The sequence below is a fragment of the Lichenostomus cassidix genome, chromosome 4, assembly GCF_008360975.1.
Source record: "Lichenostomus cassidix isolate B80296 chromosome 4, HeHo_3.0, whole genome shotgun sequence".
Lineage (NCBI taxonomy): Eukaryota > Metazoa > Chordata > Aves > Passeriformes > Meliphagidae > Lichenostomus > Lichenostomus cassidix.
In genome coordinates this window covers 49133188-49153600 of record NC_139484.1, presented here as the reverse complement: position 1 = coordinate 49153600, position 20413 = coordinate 49133188, and the positions used below count along the sequence as shown (strand labels likewise).

Here is a 20413-nt window from a genome sequence, read left to right as displayed (position 1 = left end):
AGCCTAACCACTCAAGTATTTACCCACCTTTTTGGGCATGTTTTCCAGACAGATACAAGGTCTGCACTGCCACAGCTAGATTGCTACCAGCTCCCCAGTTGACTAGTTTTAAACCAGCTCAGGTATGTCTGTGACTGCAGTGTAAACATACCTAAGCTTTTAAGTCATTTAAGCTTCTATTCAAATTCGTACTGCTTCAACTTCTACATTTATAACAACTTGGACTTAGAGCCTGTATCCTCACCGTACTATGGAGATTAAACATTTGGGGTGCAATAAATTAATAGCATTTTAAGTGTGAAATTTATGGGTCTTCCAAAATGTGGACTGTGTTAACAAAAGTAACGAATATCGTTGGCTATGTGATGACCCCTCCTTCATTCCTTCCAGAAGCTGTTCAGTCAGTACCAGATGTATGAGGTGACTATCTGACCTGAAACTCTGCAGACACAGTAAGTTTATACACAGATATCTAAATCACTCAAACGTGTACCTGTAGACTAAGGAAAAAGCCCACTGACCGCAGTGGACCTCTTCCCTGCATAAATACCACTCACTGACTATATATATAGTACATTTTGTAATACAGAACAACTTGTAAGAAATGCCAGCTTAACAATTGTATTGCTTGGATCCACAAAACTACTCCCAATTCACCTCATAATCTGAAGTTGAACTAAGGACTGAAAAGTACACAGAATTCTTAATTATTTATTTTTAACTGATTTTTGGGAAGCAGAATATGTCAGAAATGTGACAGAACAGTTACATTTACCACAGTGGCAATTTAGCTGAATGTAGCGAGGGTTCATGTCAACAAATGGCTGGATTTGGTCTTTTAACAGAAATCTGAACATATTATACCCTTTCGTTTAACATTTTAATACTGACTTGTTCACACCAGAGATCCATACGTTCCCCTCAACCCACTCTATGTAACACCTCCTGTCTGCTTATATCAGAAACTTGGATGTGTCAACACTCTTCCTCTTCCTAATGCTTGGGATTATGGATCCTCAAGGCCCCACAATGTTAAATGCTCCATCTTGTTGCAAGGACTCATGGCATGTGCTACATACCAAAGGACACCCAAAGAGCATTCTTTCTTTTTTTCAATACCAAGGGCATGCATATCACTTCTCTTCCTTCCATTTTGAGAGAGAAGTCATTCTGTGGGGATGATGGGCACAGCAGAGATGGAAGAGGTGTTGTGCTGGAAGATGTTAAGGGCTGCCATCAACCAGTCCTTTGATCTAGAAACACTTCCAGACCTGGAAAGTGCTGGGTCTGCTAACCAGATGGCAAGGACTCTCTCTGCTCCCAGCTCCTCCCTTCTGATTTTTCAATTCCCACTGAAATCAGTAAGATTCTGCTCCCTTCAGAATTTGAACTTTGAATTGTTAAACTATGAAAAAACAAACAGGAAGGCACCAAAACGCTGATAGATGTACAATCTTAACGGTGCAAAAGCAGCATTCTCAATCCTCCATCTCCTCTGCCACTTCACAAGAAGACAGTAAAATTACACCAGATTAAAACAGCTCGTCTGAGGCTAGAGCTAGATAATAGCAAGAAAAGACAGTGACTTCACCAGGAGCAGCATGCTGGCTAATACTAAGTATTTTGGAATTTCTCATGATTTGACATCAAAACAGCTCTGCCTCTGACCTAAGGGTTCCACTTAGCTATTTAACCTCTGCTAGTTCCCAGAATAAAAGAATGCAAACTGGGACATACCTACTTTATCTTGAGCATGTTCATGCAAGAAAACTACAGCAGCTCTTTTTCACAGCCCTAATGAATGTTTTGTGCCCATGTGTATAACACGGCATTCTGTTTATTTTATAGGCTTATAATAAAAAAATGACACTTTATGAGCTATATGATAGTATTTCAACAATACCTTGTTGTGACATGATATGGTGTAATTACTTAGCAGCAGATACTAAAATTTATTGTTATGTAACTTGAGTCATACCCTTCAGGGCCTCAGATTGGTGTCTTAATTTGCTTTTAAAGCCATACAGACAAACTAAGTCAAGGGATTTATTAAAACATCAAAGGAATAAAGACATAGATTGAACATACATGCACAGCAGTGTGTTTGACCATACTTCCCCCATCCTTTGCCCTTCCTTAATTTTGTTTTTACAGCATTATTGACTAGGTCAGTAAGAATCGAAGTGAACAGAAATTTCACAAACATACAAAGAAAAAGGTATGATACACTAGGGTCCTATTAAGACAGTTATATACATGGACTGGTCCTACAGAGCTGGAAATCCTCAGCCCCTACCACTGACTTTATCCATGAAATAAAGCATGTAAATTGAGACCTGCAGGATGACCTCTCCATTCACAAGAAGTATTGCTGGCTTTTCATCTGTCCACTCAATTAGCACTGGACCGGGCCTTGCCAAGCACAGTATTTGCCTCTTCTTTGGCCTCATGGTTAGGTACCATACATCAGTAAGGAGAGAACATGAGTTTATAGGGCACACTACAGCGTATGCACATTGCAGTGAATTAGTGACAGCACTTCTCCCTAACCAGTGGAATTGATACAGTCAGCCAGGATACTTTATTTTTCTTTTAAAGTATTGCTCCCAGTGAAGTCCCTCGGTCTATCTGCGGGTAGAGATAACTGCCTCCCATTGAACAGAAGGCACGTGCAGTGCACTCCGCTGGAAACTGTCTGGAGCACCAAGCGCAGAGCTGGGGCACAGGCATCCCCCGCGCCGGCAGCGACAGCCCCGCAGAGCGGCACCCCGGGCAGCGCGGCCCCGCGCCGCTCCCGCCCCTCCCGCTGCGACCGGAGCCCGGGGAAGGGCCGGGCTGGGTCACGCACACACACCTGCCCCGGGCCGGTGCCAGGCGCAGGGCTGGGCAGGCAGGGGCGGCACGGCTGGGGGAGGGAGGGGACGCCGCCTCTGGCGACGGGGGCCGCGTCGAGGGGAGTTGGCAGCGCCTGTCCCCGCCAGCCCCTTTCCCTCCGGCGGGAGCGCACCCGGGGCACGACGGGCTGAACGCAGCCAGAAAAACCACCCCGACACGGGCCTCAGCAGCCGGCGGTCCCAGCGGGCGAGCCGCCAAGCCGGGGCGGAGCCGGGCCGACACCTCTGCCCCACGCCCGCCGCGCTCCGGCCCTCGCCCCGCCCGGCCCCGCCACCTCCCCCGGCGCGACGGGGCGCGGCGCGGGCAGCCCGCGGCGGCAGGGCCGGGGAGCCGCCGCCCGGCTCCGAGCCGCCCCGCGCCCTTTCCCAGCCCCCCCCGGCGAAGCCAGCTCGGCGGCAGCGGCCCAGCGTGAGCACCTCCCTTCCTTCCCCCCGGGCGCTGGGTGTTGCTGTTGTTTTGCTGCCGCCGCAGGTCGGCCGGGGTGGACGCGGAGGGAGGGAAGCAGGGAGGGGTGCGCCCTGCCGCAGGGCCGGTGCCAGGTGCACGCCTCTGCCTGACACACGGGCGGGGAGGAGGAGCTGGACGGGCAGGTTTGTCGGTGGGGCGGCCCCGCACCCCTCCCCTCCCCTCCCCGGGCTGCTGGGGATAATTAGTGTCTGTGCGAAGCTGTCTGCCCCCCGGAGGCAGGGCGGGCGCTCAGTCAGTGCGTGCCCGGCTGTTTGTGAGCGGTGACTCCCCCCGGCCCCTCGGCGGAGCCTCCACCCCGCGGGCGGGGACCCGCCCGGCCGCGCTCCCCGCCGTGACCCTCCCACCGCCACTCACCCCGCCGGCCTGGGGAGCCTGGCAGGGCGAGCGGCGCCGGCGTCATGTGACAGCGCGGCCCGGTGCCAGGAGCCCGGGGGGAAGGCGAGCGGGCGGAGGGCGGGAGCGGGCAGCTCCTCCTCGCACACAGACCCGGAGACACCGCCGAGGCGCCTCAGCCGCGGGGACGCGGGACACGCCGGCTTCGTGCCTCGGTCCCACCGGAGCGCCCCCAGCCCGCGCCGCCTACCGCGACCCCCGGCGCTGCGGGAGCCGAAAGAGCCGCGGCGCACCCCGCACCGCCCGCCGAGCGTAAGTGTGAGGGCGGGGGTAGTGCGGGGGCCGGGCTGTTCCGGCTGCGGGATGGAGGTGCCGGAGGAGGAAAGTTTCCAGGCGCGGCGAGCGGCGCGGAGCCCGAGGCGGCGAGGAGATGCCGCGGGAGCCGCAGCCGCGCCGGGGGGTGGCGGGAACTAGGTCTCCGTCAGGCCGCAGCTGCGGGGAAGGGGGAGCAGGACTCGCCGCGGGGCTTCACGGCGGGACTTCCTCCGCGGCGTCTGGGAAACTCGCCGTGCGGCCGGCGGGAGCCGGGGCCGGAGGGCTGCCGTTGTCCGCGGGCGGGCAGCGCACCTGTGTGGCCGACGGCGCCGCTCGGGGGGCGCCTTGCCCCGGCGCCCTCCCCCGCCCGCATGTCCCGGCGGGAGGGCCCGCGGGCCGCCCGCCCCTCGGGGCCGCTCTCCCGCCCAGCGCGGCCGCAGCCCCCGGCCTCGCCGGGGCGGGACAGGCGCGTCTGCGGCGAGAGACTGAAGTGCCATCGCTTCCCTGGCGGGATACAGTGCCCGACCACACCGAGGTGGAAAGTATAGCGGGCTCGCTCGGTTTCGCGGGCGTTGGGAGGATGCCGGGCGGGAGCTCGCGTCCTGCCGTGTCCCACCCGCAGCGCGGAGCGGCAGCGCCATGTCCCCCGTGTAACTCCTGCTGGAGTCAAGGATGAAATCGCCTCCCGAAAGTCTGCCCCTTGTATTGTCACGTCACTTTAGCACCGCTTTGCCGCCATGCAGGCGAAGGTAAAACGTGGGACACCACAGCAGCGAAGTGCGGGGTTAGAAGTAACCCTTTGCTGGATGCCATTTGTTCGTTTTTGGAATGATTTTTATTTGCTTTTGGTGGGGTTTTTTTTGGTTGGTTGGGTTTTTTAGGGTTTTTTTGGGGTTTTTTTGTTTGGTTTGTTTCTGGTTTGGTTTTTTTGTTGTTGTTGTTTTTTTTGGTTTTGGTTTTTTTTTTTTGTTTTCACCAGGATGGGAATTGGAGTTACTTGCTTTGGACTGCTGTCAGGGGAGTGCCTGGCACAGCTAGGGAAACCCTGGCTAGGGAAGGCTCAGCAACACGAGCCTGCGCTGAGAGATCTCAGCACCTAACCAGAGCTTGGGAGAAAGACCTAGTTCAGAATAGCTCCAGTGGTCATTCAGGAGTTACATTAAAAAATACATTAAAGTTGGTTTGTGTACTTCCCTTTTGATTCAGGTACTGTACCTGCACTGCCTGCTGGGTTTTAGTCACTTACCTTTGAAAATTCAGGAAGTGTCACTGGAATTGAACTCTGAAGGCTCAATTGTTGGGTAAAGCTGAATTTGGGTGGCTGATAGGAGAACTCTGAAGACTTGATTTCTTTTAAACTAATATTTATAAATATACGTTACCTGTATTGAAAACAAGGAATTACATGGCTAGTGACTTTTCCAAGATACACCGATGTGATAATCACATGAGCAGCTGGTACTTGTGTGAGAGGAATTATATGTGGATTTGATAATCCCGCCTGACCCGGAAGATACTTATTTCAAACTAGCTTTCGCCTTGTATTTTTAAGAATATATTGTCTAGTATCAAAATGCAAAAAACCTGAAGCTACTTGAGTAACCTTTTTTTCACAAGAAGGCAAATATTTCTGGGTTGTTTTTTTTTTTTCCCCTGTTACAGGTATGTTACAAATCCCAAGACAGGCTAGGAGTAAGGGCAAGGGGTGGGGGCAGGAAAGAATGCTAAATGGTCTGTCCCTTTCCTGAGAATCCAAGCAAAATTTCCTCCAGGTTGCAGAGCAGCGAGGGAGCCCTTAGGTGCTGTGAGCATTTGACCTAGGCAACACCTGTTTAGCCAAAAGCAAAAGCCTTCAGATAAATATTGATGTAAATGTGAGTGAGATTCGTTGAAGACTCAGAGGTAATAGAGATGTTATACCATCACCAAATTACTTATATTTGCAGTTACTCAGTATGAAGAGGTAAGGAACTGATACTACTGGCATAAAATCTACACCCACACGTTGCTGTGTAGATGCTGTACTAGCCAGTTTTCACCCCATGTTCATTACTAAATTCCAGCCCTGAAACCCCGCAGCATTCATTGGTGTTGTTGTGGTACTCATCCATGTAATTTGCTGTAACACATTCTCAACATTTGATAATATTAGATGTCCCACCCGTGGTATATAAATAAGCGATGCAAGGTATCCAAGAGAAGAGTATTTGAAACCACAGCTTTGAAGGAAAACAAGTGTTGAAGTTACTCTACGGCATGAAATCTAGACAAGTTGTGCTGTCCCTCTGCCTCAGCTTATTTCAGTTATTCAGCTATATATTTGGGTGCTTCAAAGATAAAAGTAGTAGATCCACGGGAAATCAGATTCTGAAATGAAGTCTGAGTGCATATGAAAACAGGGATGTGGAAAGCTAAGCATGTGATGGCTTAGAAAAATATTCTTGGGTGCACTGCGTGACGTTGGTCCTCAGCTATGGAGCAGTACTGAGCATGAGTGAGCCACTGTCCAGGAGCAGCCTCAAGCTTTACAAATCCTTCCTGCAATGGTCTCATCCCCCAGCTCTGTCTGTGAAGAAGGTGCTTACTGCCAGGCTGGGCGCTGCCTCTTTGATGTAATGAAGCCAGAGCTGTGTTTAGCTACTGGCATTCTGTAAATACAATAATAAACCAACTGGTCTAAGGAAAGGTTTCAGCAAATCCTCATGACCTGTGGTGTCTTAAAATCTCCTGCTGCCTCATGCTAAGGGAGCCTGTTTGTAAATAGGGCAGGTCCCCTGCATAAGGACAGTGTTTTTATTCACACCCAATGAACAAACACCTCCACCCACTGTTGTTGTTTTAAAAGACTCCAGCTGCTCATGAATATAGGGTCAGGGAGGGCCGCCTAAATGTTTCTCTGTGCTTTCTCCCCAGCGCAGCCAGCAGAGCTGTTTCCTGTTCTTTGTTTCAAGGCTGGGGTTTGCGTCACACATTCCAAGTGGCATATGTGGTGTTCTTTCCTGTTTCAGGCTGTTTTCTGGCAGTTCGGTAGCCTGGTCCAGGCCCCTTGTCACTGCCCCTCAACTCCCAATCCCCACCCGATGAGTTATCATGTCTCTACACACTCAGGATTGCTTAAGATGCCTGTCTTATGTCATAACGAGGTTTCCAAGTTAACCTTTAACGTGCACCCTCGACTCCAATGTAGTAATGGGGGTGAACTGGAAAGCTTTGCTCTGTTCGCTGAAAACTTGAACTCAAGTCTCTAGAAAGTTGTGAGCCAGTTTTCTGCTCTCGCTTGCTCATCAGCTGATCTGGAATAGCTCCGTTAAAGTCACAGAATTGCACTGATGTGTAAAGAGCATAAGTGAGAAGAAAGTCCACATCTGTAGGCTCTTATTTGTAAGAGGGTTCTGGCTTTGGTCCTTACTCAACCTGAATGGCCCACTCTAAGCACTTCGTATTTCCAAATCTCGAAAGGAGTAGGTATTTTCTCCTTATACAGACTAGAAGATTCACTGTCTCCCAGATGTAATACAAAAAATGAGGTTCTGCTGTCTTGACTTTTTTTTTATAAGTACTGCTGTCCCACATTTTGCATTTTTGAATGCATAAAAGTAATTGTTTTAGTCCTGTTTTTATATTAATCTTTTCCCCTCACCCTGTTGCACGCAGACAGTGAAAAATTCAAAGGAAATTGAGAAAAATATAAATCTTTCTATTGCTTTGGATCTGACAGAAGAAGAGCTAAAGGACCCAAGCCAAAGCTCATTGAAATCAAGAGAAAGACTTTCATTAACTTCAGTGTGCCCTGGATGAAAATGCGAGATGGAGTGTTTACTCTTCTCTGTCTCTTATGGGCTGGAATATGCGTGATTTCTGTACACACTGAAATACTTCCACCCTTTCATTTTACTCTTTCCCCCCCCATAATTTTTGAATTAGTCTATTAGTTCCTGCTCTTGCTCTTCTGGATGCTACAGGTTAGCTGTTAGTGGTCATTGCAGGTATCTTTTAAGAAGTATCTGAAATTCACACTGTAAATTTCTTTCAGAGCTTAGTTGTATGTGAAAAAAAATTTATTGCATTGTGTGCACATACTTACAGCAGACTCTCTCTTGTCTGTCCAGAAATCCAGATAAAAAGAAGTATTGGGCCACACAGTTTTGGTAAGTTGTTTATTGATTATTTCAATTTGTTGCTCTCAGTTGTTTTTATTTTGTAGGTTTCCTGTTCATTTTAGAACACCGTGGATGAGTTTATCCATTAGAATATGATTACATATCTTAATTCTTGGCCTGTTAATTTGCACAAGATTTCATACATTTAAGCTTTTTTCCCAATGACAGAGGAAAAAAGTCGCATTTAAATTTGTTTAATATTGGAAACTGCTGTATAATAAATGCAGTAAGTTTTGTGGTTCACACCTTTTTGTAGCCAGAAGTTCTATAAAATAGGGAACTGAGGTTAAAATTATAATAATTTTTATAAACCCAACTTTTAAATATTAATTAACACTGCTAACAGGAGGTCTTTTAGATTTCTTTTATGCTGGCGGCATTCAATCTTTGTGTTTTCTTTCTGAGGCTAGTTGCTTCCAATCCAGAATATGAAGTTTGGCAGAGCTGGTTTTAGGAGAGATTTAACTCTTCCCTGTGAAGCATTCACTTGATGCCAAAGCTTCCTTTGCAGGTTTTGTAGCCGTAGGTGATATCTCCCAGGGGAAGGAAGCGTAAGTGTAGATCAGCCAAATGGAAAGACAAAGCTCCAACAGGTTTTAAATAGTAAACTAACTCAGAAGGAAAAAAACCTCGAAGCAAATGCATGGTCTGCCTATCATGCAGTCAGTGTGTCTTACCAATAAGCTAACTTGATCCATGAAGGCATGACAGTTTCCACTTTTAAAGAGTCTAAGCTGCTTTGATCACTGTCATATTTGTACCCACTACACTGTCCACCTCTTTCCCCTAGCTGGTTTTTCCTTCATTTCCATAGGTGCATAGACCATCATCGACATTTACCGTGTATTCAGATCCTTGTTTGAATCAATCATTTAGGCTATTATTCCTAAATGTATATTTCCTTTCTCTAGTAGTAGATTTCCTTTCTTCTTTCCCATGTTATATAAAAAATGTTGAATCTCTTTTTCACATTTCCTGAAATAGCAGAACCCTTCACAGAAGAGAATGGTATTTTCTGTCATTTTTCCCTCGTAATAAAAAGGTTTAAGATTTCTCCTTTTAAATTATCTTAAAAATTAACCTCTTAAGAAAAACACAACCAAAAAAACGAAGTTCAGTTTGGAAGGGAAAGATTATCATGCCATTCCACATACTTCACTTGTTTTCAAAAGTCTGATCTTTTATCCTTACTAGACTGTTTCTCCTTCTAAGAAGTAGCTTGAGACAGGAAACCAGACAGCAGTCTGCCCTGATAAGGGAGAATACTGTCTAATGGAGGTGCCTCAAGTGCTTTCTTTCTCCTCTTATGTTCAATAAGTATAGAACTGAAGGTTGAACAGGGTTTACATGGGCTCAATTTTTCCTTGCTAAAGAAGGTATTTTCTTTAACAAGCACTTCAAGAATATTTTGCCCCAGATTTTTACATACAAGGAAGCCATTTCCAGGCATGTGGCTTCAAAGAGCCTGCAACAGTATTATCAGAAATTAAGTGGAAATACCCATTAGTGTGCTACACAGGTGACAGATTATTATGTCAAAGCAGTTCTAGGTCAAACAAGGTGATGTCAACAAAGTTATGATGCACAAGGTGTACAAAAACACAAGTTTTTCAGCCTGCTTGTAGTCCTGAAAGGAGGAAGATAAAAGATTTTCCAGTCTTTGCTAAGAAGCGAAAATGGTTTGAAATGCTAAATACCAGAATTCTGTAGAAATGCTCTTTTTCTTAATGCCGGTCAATAAAACTTCAAGGAGAAAATTTTTGCCTAGGTACCATTTTCTTTTACAACATATTCTAACTTTTTCAACAATTATTACTGTTACCCAGTGGAAATCCAGCAAATAAACACAGAAAGCTGTTGATCAGTAGGACATTGTCTTGGTGTGCTGGTTCTCCATGATCCTCCTTCTGCTCTGTTCCTCATGGTCTGGCTGCTCTGGTCTCTTCCCACAGTACCATGTCTGGACCTTTGTTCCTTCCACTGCTTTTGCTTGTTTTGGCTGAGTCTGACTGCTGTGCTGAGCTGGAGAGCTTCTTTGCCTGCTGCTATTTTGGGGTCAAGTGCAGTTAAGCACTTGCTTACTTCCCATTAAAGTTAATGGAACTTTAGAAACACATTTCTTGCTGACTCAGGTCTTGATGAGCAACTGGTACAGTTTGCTTACAGCAAACACGTTACTAGTGCTGGAAAACCTTCAATGTTGGTCTCAGAAACTGGTTCCTCTGTCAAACTCTTTCAAGGTTCCACTGAAGACTGCTTCTCACCTGGGTTCGGAAAACCTCCCTTTCTTTTTGGATTTCATCAGAAGATTGGAGAATCTTCTGATAATATTGCTTCTCCTTGTATCAGGAGAGGTTTGGCTTCAGGCTCACAGAAGTCATAGTTTCAGAGCAGCAATCTGAGTCCCAAAGTGCTTGGACTGAAGAGCTTTTGCAACATGACTTAATGGTGGCTGCTGGATACAAACAGAGCTGCTGGAGCTGCAGTTCTTTGTAGAGGGCACTCATGCAGTGCTAATTTAGCAGATATCATTACATTATTTTGTAATTACACTGACAATAACAATCATACCTTGAAGCTTCTAGACAAAGACTTAGTGTACATGGGGTGGTACTCCTTTGCTTCCCCCAGGCACAAAGACTGAGGAGATAAACCCTGTATGTGTTTTCAGGCAGAGTGAAAAGGGGCAAAATGTATGGTCACCACCCCCCTGTCTGCAACTGAAGTCACTCACTGACTGCTCTTCCAGGTATTTATTGAGGGCACAGGCTTTATGTTAGAATGAACCTTTGTTGTTGGATGTGCACACTCAAAACTGGCCTGTACCCCACCCTTTCCTTTCATAACAGGTCTGCAGAGTTGGTGGACCTTGAAGGTAGATGTTCAGAGCTGCTGGGAGTAGCTGCACTGCGGTTGCCCTTTTCCAGCTGCTGTGCAGTGCAGATGTGTAATCTGGGTGCATTCTTTAACCACTTAGCACATTTCACCCAGAGTAAATAATCTATACAAGCCCTTATTGTCAGAATATACGTTTAAGTACTTTTAAGCTTTCATTTAATCTGAATTATGTCTCTGAAACAATAAACCATACACCTGTCAGGAAGTTAATATTGTGAAGTCTTCAATCCTGACAAGATGATGAGCTCTAACGATAGTGAACTTCCCTTCTGGAATGGATACCTTGCTATATATTTGATCACAAAGGGTAGAGTTTGTGTTGTTCCTGGCTTGCTGTCCTGACTGGACTTCAGATAGGAGAATACTGAGGGACTTTGCCTGGACTTTACCTTGCACCTGTCCTTATTTGCATACAAAACCCAGTTGCTTCATTCGTCTTTCTGAAGTACAGGGTGTGAGTGAAATCTTATCAAAAACTGTGTCCTGTTTGGACAAGTTGGACTGACTTGGCAGAGATCCACAGGGTGGAGTGAATGGGAGGAGGCAAGAAAGTAAAACTGGGTGGCTTGTTAGGAGAAAAAAAAGGGAGAGCAAAAAAAAGAGAGGGTGGAATGTTTGCTTCCCGGATTGCAGTTAATTATTTAGTTTCAGATTACATGCATTTTAAATTCTTTTACCTCACATGAGAAAACCCTTTAATGCAAAATAGTTCCCCTAATAAAGTGAAAGACAGAGACTCTTACTTTTTAATAAATAAATTCAACATGAGTGTATTGTTGTCACCTCAGAGGTTTTTCTGGAGCACCTCAGGAGTGAGAGATGGTATTTTGATTTTCTGTAAATTATTTCTGTACACCAAACAATTTGCAGGCTTTCAAACAAGCGTATTCTGGAATCACTTTGTAAAGTAGAACCCAACTGTTTTTTCATTCCTCTGTAATAGAAACAGATAAAATTGTTTACCTTCCCTATTGCCCCCTTCTCAAATGTTTAGGAAAGTGAGACTGAGAAGTTTTGAGTTAGTAGGCATGATTTTACAAATATACTGGAAAAAAACCCACATGCTTCTTCAGTAGAAGTACCGTGGTTTGTTTGTGTGAGTGTACGTGCACGTATCTCTTCATGAGTGTGGTCCAAGCTATCAGTTTGTAGCGTTATTTTTAAATACAAAGAGATCTGTCTTTTGTGAATGTATTTACAGCCTTAGAAAAATGTCCTTTTGAGCTAAATTTTAAATGCCAAATCCAGAGCTGGCTTATATTGACTCTGTAACAGTCCTACAGGACCAAGTGTTACATCTTAATTAATTTTCCTTTCTTAAAAATTGGTTTCCAGTCACTATCAAATGGGGGAAAAAACCTACTGCTTGAGAGTAACATGATAAAGAAGTGCTTGATTTCTATACTGTGATGCAGCATAATAAACTTACATAAAAGTAGCATTTTTCTCTGTTGTTCTTAGATGACTGCACTTGAGAAAGATTGAGAATTACTTTTCACTTTTGTTTGGAGTTGTACTTCTGTTGTCTGTGTCAGTTTAATTCCTTCGCAGTAATTAAGAGCTACCTCAGGAAACACTGAAATGTGAAATGTGTATCAAGTCTTTTAACACACTTTCTTGGAGTAAAAGGTGAAAAGGAGTAATTCTTAAACTGAAGAAAATACAGCTTTAAAGTTATTAAAAATACTGAAGAGAAGAGCATCATTGCATTTACTTAGAACAAACTTTTCTTACTATTTTCTTTTTCTTTCTTTCTTTCTTTCTTTCTTTCTTTCTTTCTTTCTTCTTTCTTCTTTCTTTCTTTCTTTCTTTCTTTCTTTCTTTCTTTCTTTCTTTCTTTCTTTCTTTCTCTTTCTTCTCTCTCTCTCCTTTCTCTCTTTCTCTCTCTCTTTCTCTCTCTCTCTCTTTCTCTCTTTCTCTTTCTCTCTTTCTCTTTCTCTCTTTCTCTCTTTCTCTCTTTCTCTCTTTCTCTCTTTCTCTCTTTCTCTCTTTCTCTCTTTCTCTCTTTCTCTCTTTCTCTCTTTCTCTCTTTCTCTCTTTCTCTCTTTCTCTCTCTCTTTCTATCTCTTTCTCTCTCTCTTTCTCTCTTTCCCTCTCTCTCTTTTTCTTTCTTCTCTCTCTCCTATTTCTTTCCTTTCCTTTCCTTTCCTTTCCTTTCCTTTCCTTTCCTTTCCTTTCCTTTCCTTTCCTTTCCTTTCCTTTCCTTTCCTTTCCTTTCCTTTCCTTTCCTTTCCTTTCCTTTCCTTTCCTTTCCTTTCCTTTCCTTTCCTTTCCTTTCCTTTCCTTTCCTTTCCTTTCCTTTTTTCTTTTCTTTTTTTTCTTTTCTCCTTCCTTCCTTTATTCCTTCACTAAAGTACAGATAAGTGTGTCATTTTATTTATGTGCATATAAACTAAAAAATCAAAAGTTTCTGGAAACCTTAAAGGAATTAGTTCTAAATTCTTATGTAGGAGCTCTGAGTGGCCACATTTTACTGTAAACATTTTTAATGTCTAAAAGTACAGCTTTTCTGTTTTCACAATGCATGTAAATGTGTGAAAACATGAATGATGCATAGATATGTGGATATATTTCTGGGAAGTCAGTATTCTGAAATGTTAGTTCTAGCTATGTGAAATGTTAAAAACCTGAAAAGGGTAACTAGATAAAAGTTATCTAAAAGATAACCATTCAAAGAAAGTAGTATAATTAATAACCTTCTCACAAACATACTTAAGGTATTTATGGAATTATCACAACGTTTAGCAAAGGCATCTCACGTGACTGCTCCCGAACTAAAACTACATACTAGGTCTAAACTGGAAATTGCATTAAGCTGCATTATTTGTTTCACTTCAGTTTTGTGATTTGTTTTTGTCAGGCCTGTAAGAAGAATTATGAAGATACTATAATTTTCTTCTGCTAGTTGTTTGTTTCCATTATGCAAAATGCACACTGTTGTAATAAATTTCCAGAAGTCTTTGAACTTTATTCATATACCTGAATAATTAATAGCAGACTTGTAACAGCTCATGCTGTCTTTGTCTGGAAGCTCTTAACAAATTCTGATCTATAAACACACGTTAATTGCAAGATTTTTCATTAGTGTAGGCTCACTACAATTGTGTTAATTTGAGTAGGTACATCTTAAAACGTTCATTTGCATTTCTGGGAGAATTTCCCAGCCACAGCTACAAATCTGTTGGTGAGCCTTCCGCTTATCCCGCGGGGTGAGTTGCGGACGGTGGAGTCTGGCTGTATTTGCTTCTTTCCAGTGACATCTACTGGCCAAACTGAATTTCTGTCATTTGCTTTTGTCCTCACATCTTAATAGAGGTTTTGCCGCTTCCAGGCAGGGCTGTGAAGTCTACGGTGTACAGTCAGAACTTGGTCCTTTAACATCAGTCAGATAATGCATAACCTCGAGTGATTTATAAACAGCTTGGCAACATCTAAATGTCACTGCAAACAACTTCCCCTTGCTTCCCCTTAGTTGCTCTGTGTACCCTTCTGTCTTTGACCAGAAGAGCAAAGATTATCTCCTTTTCTTCACAGTATCTTTCCAAGATGACCATGGCAAATGTGTAGTGTGACAGTTATGACATGCTTTGTGCTAAATACTTTCATTTCAGGTATTTAGAGATTGGATAAGTAGGCTTGAACACCATAGAAAAAAAAGCCCTGAAGCTGCACAGAATGCAAGCAGATTTTTTAAAGTGCTTTTATTTTGCACAGTTAGCACAAATAGTTGTTGAATTGTCAGTAAATCTATTATGTCATAATAACTGATACATTTCTTCTGTTAAGTCATTGTAGCATGTTGAATGTAGTCCAAGTTAGTCTTGAATTACTGTCTTTTCTTTGCATTGATATCAGTGTCATTGTGTGTGAATTATTGAGCATTTCTATTAGGACTCCTAGGAAAGAGAGATCCTCTCCAGAATCAGCTCACTTGTATAAACCAGATTATTCTGAGGTTGTAATGCTGATGACAAATGCCTGGTTTAAACTGTGATATGTTAAAACACTTGACAGCTAATGGAAGCGAAAATTCTGTGGTCTTGGTGTGTTGACATGCACAACAAAAATTCAAATTAACTTTCATTAAAATGAGCAGATGTCCCTTTGTTTCAATAGCAAGTTGGAAAGACAAAACTTGCAATAAATTCAGTCAAAGATTTAAAAATCTGCGTTAGAGATGGATAAACATTCACATTAATGTGATGAAACAGTAAGTTCTCTACAATACAGAAAATTGATTAGGGTATTTCCTGAGGCTTTCTAACACCTTGTCTTTCCCCAGCAGGGCAGGACATCAGAGGCATAAGAAGAGGTGTATAAAGAAGATGCTAATGTTTGACCCAGTCCCTATCAAGCAAGAAGCCATGGAGCCTGTTTCAGTGGTAAGACTTCTAAAGTATATTGGCCCTAAAGATGACTCTTTAGTTTTAGATGACTGAGGTGTCATTAAACTTTGGACTAGCTTAGAAAAGCATGTGAAGCTGTATTTTGCTCTTAGTGCAACCAGATTCATGTTCTAGGAAAACTTTCTGTACTTTACTAATAAACCAACTGGTTGCTTATCAGAGGAGAGAGCACCTGAGTATTCCTGAGCCACTGCTCTGTAAATATGATCTCTTTAGTTCACACTACTGATGGAGGTGGGTTGAAATTAAGTTGCCATGCTTCATGGTGAAGTGCCAGTAACCTTCGGTTTCAATGTTACACCTTTTGAACCAAATTAACAGCTTCTTGCTGTCCCGTTTTCTGTTTCTCTCTTGGTTGTGATAACAGGTGCCTGTGGCTAACTCTGCTCTAAGCAGCAGAAAATTAATCCCAGCAGAAAAAACCCAAACCACCAAAAGCTTTTTGCTGGGTGAACTGGTTGCACTACTTTACCCTATGAACAAATGAGAACTAGGGCAGTGGAGAAGGAATGTGGGGGAAAAAAGGGGAAGAGGAGACACTTCTTTAAAATTGGGTTAATTTTCTGTGAACTTAGAGTATAGGGTCATCTCAGAGAAGAGTCTGATAAACAAGTGCAGCAGAGGTGGGAGCAGTACAGTGAGAGTTGGATTGATACAGACTGGTGTTGAGAGGAAACATTTTGACCTTGCTTCCTCCTTGCCCGTTTTGTGTCTCCTTTGTTTGACTGAAGAATTATTCGGTCCTAGAATGATTTGGAACCTTTGGATCAGCTCACTGAATGGTCAGAATTGCTAACCCACCAAAAATACTCATTTTTTGGTCAGATCAGGAAGCTGATCTGACTCATTCTGTTCAGCTGCTCAATATTAGAGCAAGGGGAGGGGGGAGCAGGAGAGAACAGGACCTCCCCTTTCAGCAGTAGCCTGCAATAACAGATTAAGTGTAGCATGAAACCACACCCCTAGAAAGGCTGATCCATTAAAAGGGTGAAGTCAGTGTACATAACTCAGGGTGCATTAAACTCATGCTCTGAAATGGTATCTTTCAATGGAAAGTTTGTTTCCTGCTTTATTTAAAATAAAGAATAATTTTAATACATTTAAATGCATCTGTAAGCAGTCTGATTTCTTCAGTGCTGTTAATAACAGTTCTGGGAGTTAAGTGTATATGCACTTTAAAATTACAGTTTGACTTTCGTGGGGTTTATTTGCTGGAGAGCAATGACAGAAAAATAACTGTCACTGAAAGCATGAGTATGATGAATTCCAATATTTGGGTCAAGAAAGAGCCTTAGTATTGGCCAGCCTGTCTGTCACTTTAATAACAATTATTTTGTAACCTTATTAAAATTAGTGGTGATTATCTGCTATAATTTAAGATTATCTAATGGTGTCCATCAAAAGCAGAAAATAGGCTGGTTTTACAAAAGAAGTGTCATTACTGTTCTTGGGCCACCTTTTGTGACACCTGCCTTCATCTCCCAAAGAAGGTTCTGCAGTGGTTTGGGGTTCTGCACAAGACACACAAATGCCCCAAACAGTCATGTGCTTCTGCCAGATGAGCAGGGTCAATAGCCTCAACAGGCTCACCAGGAGAGGAGCCAGCAGTCTTTTCCAGATCAGCAGATGAAGGAAAAACTGCAGTGGGAAAAATAAGGGAGCATTTCTGAGCCAAGTACATTTCAAGACTGTAGTTCTAAATATTGGTTATTTTATACCATATCCTTCTCCTAGTGATGTGCTGCCTTCCATGCATTGGACCTCTGAATTCTTCTCATAACTCCGTGTGATCACTTTGACCAGCTACTAAAGACTACTAAGAGCATTTTACCACATCTGTATGTTTTTCTTTTTGCCATTGCATAACAGAAAAGAAAAAGCAGAAAAGAAAAAGCAGAAAGTCCCCAGGAAAGAATGGTTTCCAAGTGAAGTTTCCCTCATTGGACACTACTTTTTTTTCCCTTGGGCTGAGGACCACATGTGTTTCAGCTTCTGTACACACATAGGCTGCTTAGCCCTAAGCCCTTAAGGTCCCCAGCTCTTCTTGGTCTTGTGGCTTCCTTGGAGCCCTGGTGTCACAAAAGAAACTGCTTTGGAGACACCTCTAAAGGAAGGCATTGTGGTACGGAGAGAACATAGGAAAGGATAGCAGCCACTGAGTGAGCTTTCTTGACCACCTTTTGAGGAGATGGAATGAGAGAGAAGCTGTTAGTTTGAGGTGCTAGCACACACATATGTCAGTCTGTGGGCTGACATAATGCAGAAATCTAAAACTAGAATTATTTATATTGCATCTTTCATTCTGGTAGTATCATTAAAGGCTAAATTAAATTAAGCCCCTTAGGAATTACTCTTCTATTACACCCTTCTATCTGAATGTAGGTGTAAAGTCTGTCTTTAAAACATCACAGTAGTTGGAGTAGGAGAAGGAAACTAATAATGGTTTTGACACCACTGTATTTCAGGGGGTGTGGCTGAAAGGATTAACTGTATTTCTCAGGTGACTGAAGCTTGCACCCACACTATTTCATCACTCTACCAAAAGCTCATGCCATTTATTGAAATGAATTACTGAACATATATTATGATAGTTCTTAATGAACGAGTGACATATGAGTCCTACCTAAATATTTGCTGCGAGGACTTTTTAAACAGTTGGACAATTACCAGTTACCATTTGGTGAAACAAGTTGCTTTTTTGTTTGAATTGAAATAAACAGTTTGTGTAGCAGAGTAGTAGAGAGAAGACTTGGTCAGGTGCAAGAAGTGTCACACTGATCATGTGGGTCATCATGATTAGAATTATTGATAGTACAGCATCTAAATATTGCCAGTACAGTATATCATATAATCAAGTCTAAAGGATTATAATATATGTGTAAGCAGGTTCATCTAGAAATGTTTACAGTCTTTGGCCTTGCAGAATGCACAATTAGAAAGGAGCAAAGCACCTGTGGAACTTCTTCAGGGTTTTATCATTTTATGTGAGTGAACCTTGGCATTTTTCCTCACCCATCCAAAAGTGAGTGTTCCAGTCTTCGCTGTGGCCCTACTTTGCTGGCCTCCCCATCAGGGAGAGGGGGGATCTGCCTGGAAGCTGCCCCCAACTTCAAGAGACCAGTTGTCCTAGTCTCCAACAGCATTTTTACCCTTTTGCAGGCTGATGTCCACCAAAATCAATGATCATAGCTCCCCATCAAAAAATGCATGAACTGTGTGAGCATCCAGACAGTTATTCTTCCAATTCTCACCTGGTGTTCTTAGGATAAGGTTATACCTAGGGATGCTTGTTCTTCAATAGACTGATTGGCCAAAAGCATTCCCAGAGATTTAAATTGCACAGGCTTTTTCCGTTTTAGCATTCTTGCCGTGGAAGAAAAGTTCATAGGCAGTGACACTGTGGTCATCCCTGACAAACCTGCAGCACTGTAAATGCACAGATGCCTAGTGGTGGAATGTTTACAGTTTGTTGAAGCTGGGTGAACATAATACTGTAAACCCATAGCAGGAGTTTTAACACAAATACTTAATATTTCTTACCTGTTTTTTCAAGAGGCTGGCTAAATTTTAGATTCATAGGGTTGTGTAGTTTACAAAAGACTCAGTGAATTGCTTCAAAATATGCTTAGCTGCTGCATCAAAAGATGTTTGCTGTGGCAGTGTAGCAGAATTTGGCAAAATGTTTCAGAATAGTGCTTGATAACATAACCTTGTGAAAGCAGCAGTCTTCCTGGGTGGTGGTGGGGCTGCATGTGAAATGTTTGGGCTATCTTTATGCTTGATAGATGGACAAGAGGAAAAGCATAGTGATTCTTCTTGGGGAATTATTATTGTAATTGTATGAGTCACATGGATATGACTCCAAAATATTAGAAATTCCTTTGATTTATTTTCCAGTTTCTTTTTAGCTTCAGTTGTCTGGGTTTTAGTATGGACCAACAGCAAGGAAAGGGAAATTAATTGCTTTGTAAGGCCCAAAGAGGGAAAGTGATGATATCAAACTTAAAAATAGCTCGATGGGGACTGTAAGGGGATATATGTTGAAATACAACATTGCATCATTATAATGATCTGCTGTCATGACATACTGTTCTGCATAGTGATGTTGAGGAAAGCAGAAGTTACAGGAAAGTGGGAATTTGTTGGGTTTTTTTCAATCCAAGTCAGACCAAACTCCTGCATATGCTGTTAATTCCCACAGAAGAAACTCAAGGAAAATGTATCACCCTAAATATTTTAGGCAAACAGAGCAATGATATCTAATTTTCCATTGTTCCACCAGAATACTTTGCATAAGCTCTAGGACAGGTGAGAAAAGACTCCCCTTGTTGGCTGAGAAGCATGCTCCTGCGTCCTGCAATTGGTGGCATTTAGAAAACTAAACAGAAATAGTTGGGCTTTTTTTTGTTTCTTTGCTGTAGTTAATGCTTCCTATTTACAGAAAGAGATTGTGAAGTCATCCTTACTCTCCCATCCCATATTCCCCAAGGGGTACTATCTGTGTCCCTGGCAAAGGAAGGAAAAGCAACACCAAATTTGAAGGTAGTGGTTCATATCAGCCTAATGGCAATTGCTGTGTCCCAGAGAGCTAGAAAATGAAACTTCGCCATGCTAAAAGATACAGGAAGCTTAACTTCAGAGCCAGGATAGGTCTGAGTGTGACTTACTCCAAATAAACAGGGTTTCCATGAGACTTCATTTGTAGGGAAGCAAAACTGTTTTCCCCAGTGTCTGATTGACAGCAGATACTCTCCTTTTCATTTTCCTAGCATCCTTCTCAACTTTTTCACCATTGTTTTTTCCCCAAACACATAATAATTTGTCACACCACATTTTTCTATGACAACTTCATCTGCAGTCCAGAGTAGCAGTTAAAACCACAGAAAAAAGAAAAGTTTTTGAAAATCATTCAGCAACTGCCAGAATAAGTAGCTGATA

At 43.1% G+C, this 20413-nt stretch overlaps 1 protein-coding gene across 7 annotated transcripts in view; it reads left to right on the top strand.

Annotated features, from left to right (window-relative positions):
- Positions 1-3198: 3198 nt before the first annotated feature.
- KLF3 (KLF transcription factor 3) overlaps positions 3199-20413 on the top strand; it is a 30732-nt gene continuing 13517 nt past the window's right edge. Inside the window, exons 1-3 of one of the 7 annotated variants that reach the window (XM_085059156.1) lie at positions 3199-3303; positions 8121-8159; positions 15355-15451. In XM_085059156.1, coding sequence (XP_084915282.1) covers positions 15395-15451 — 57 coding nt within the window. In that variant the 5' untranslated portion in view covers positions 3199-3303; positions 8121-8159; positions 15355-15394. Of the gene's footprint in view, positions 3304-3584; positions 4009-4476; positions 4761-8120; positions 8160-15351; positions 15452-20413 lie in introns of those variants that run through there. The other 6 variants (XM_085059157.1, XM_085059160.1, XM_085059154.1 and 3 more) reach the window with 6 other exon arrangements.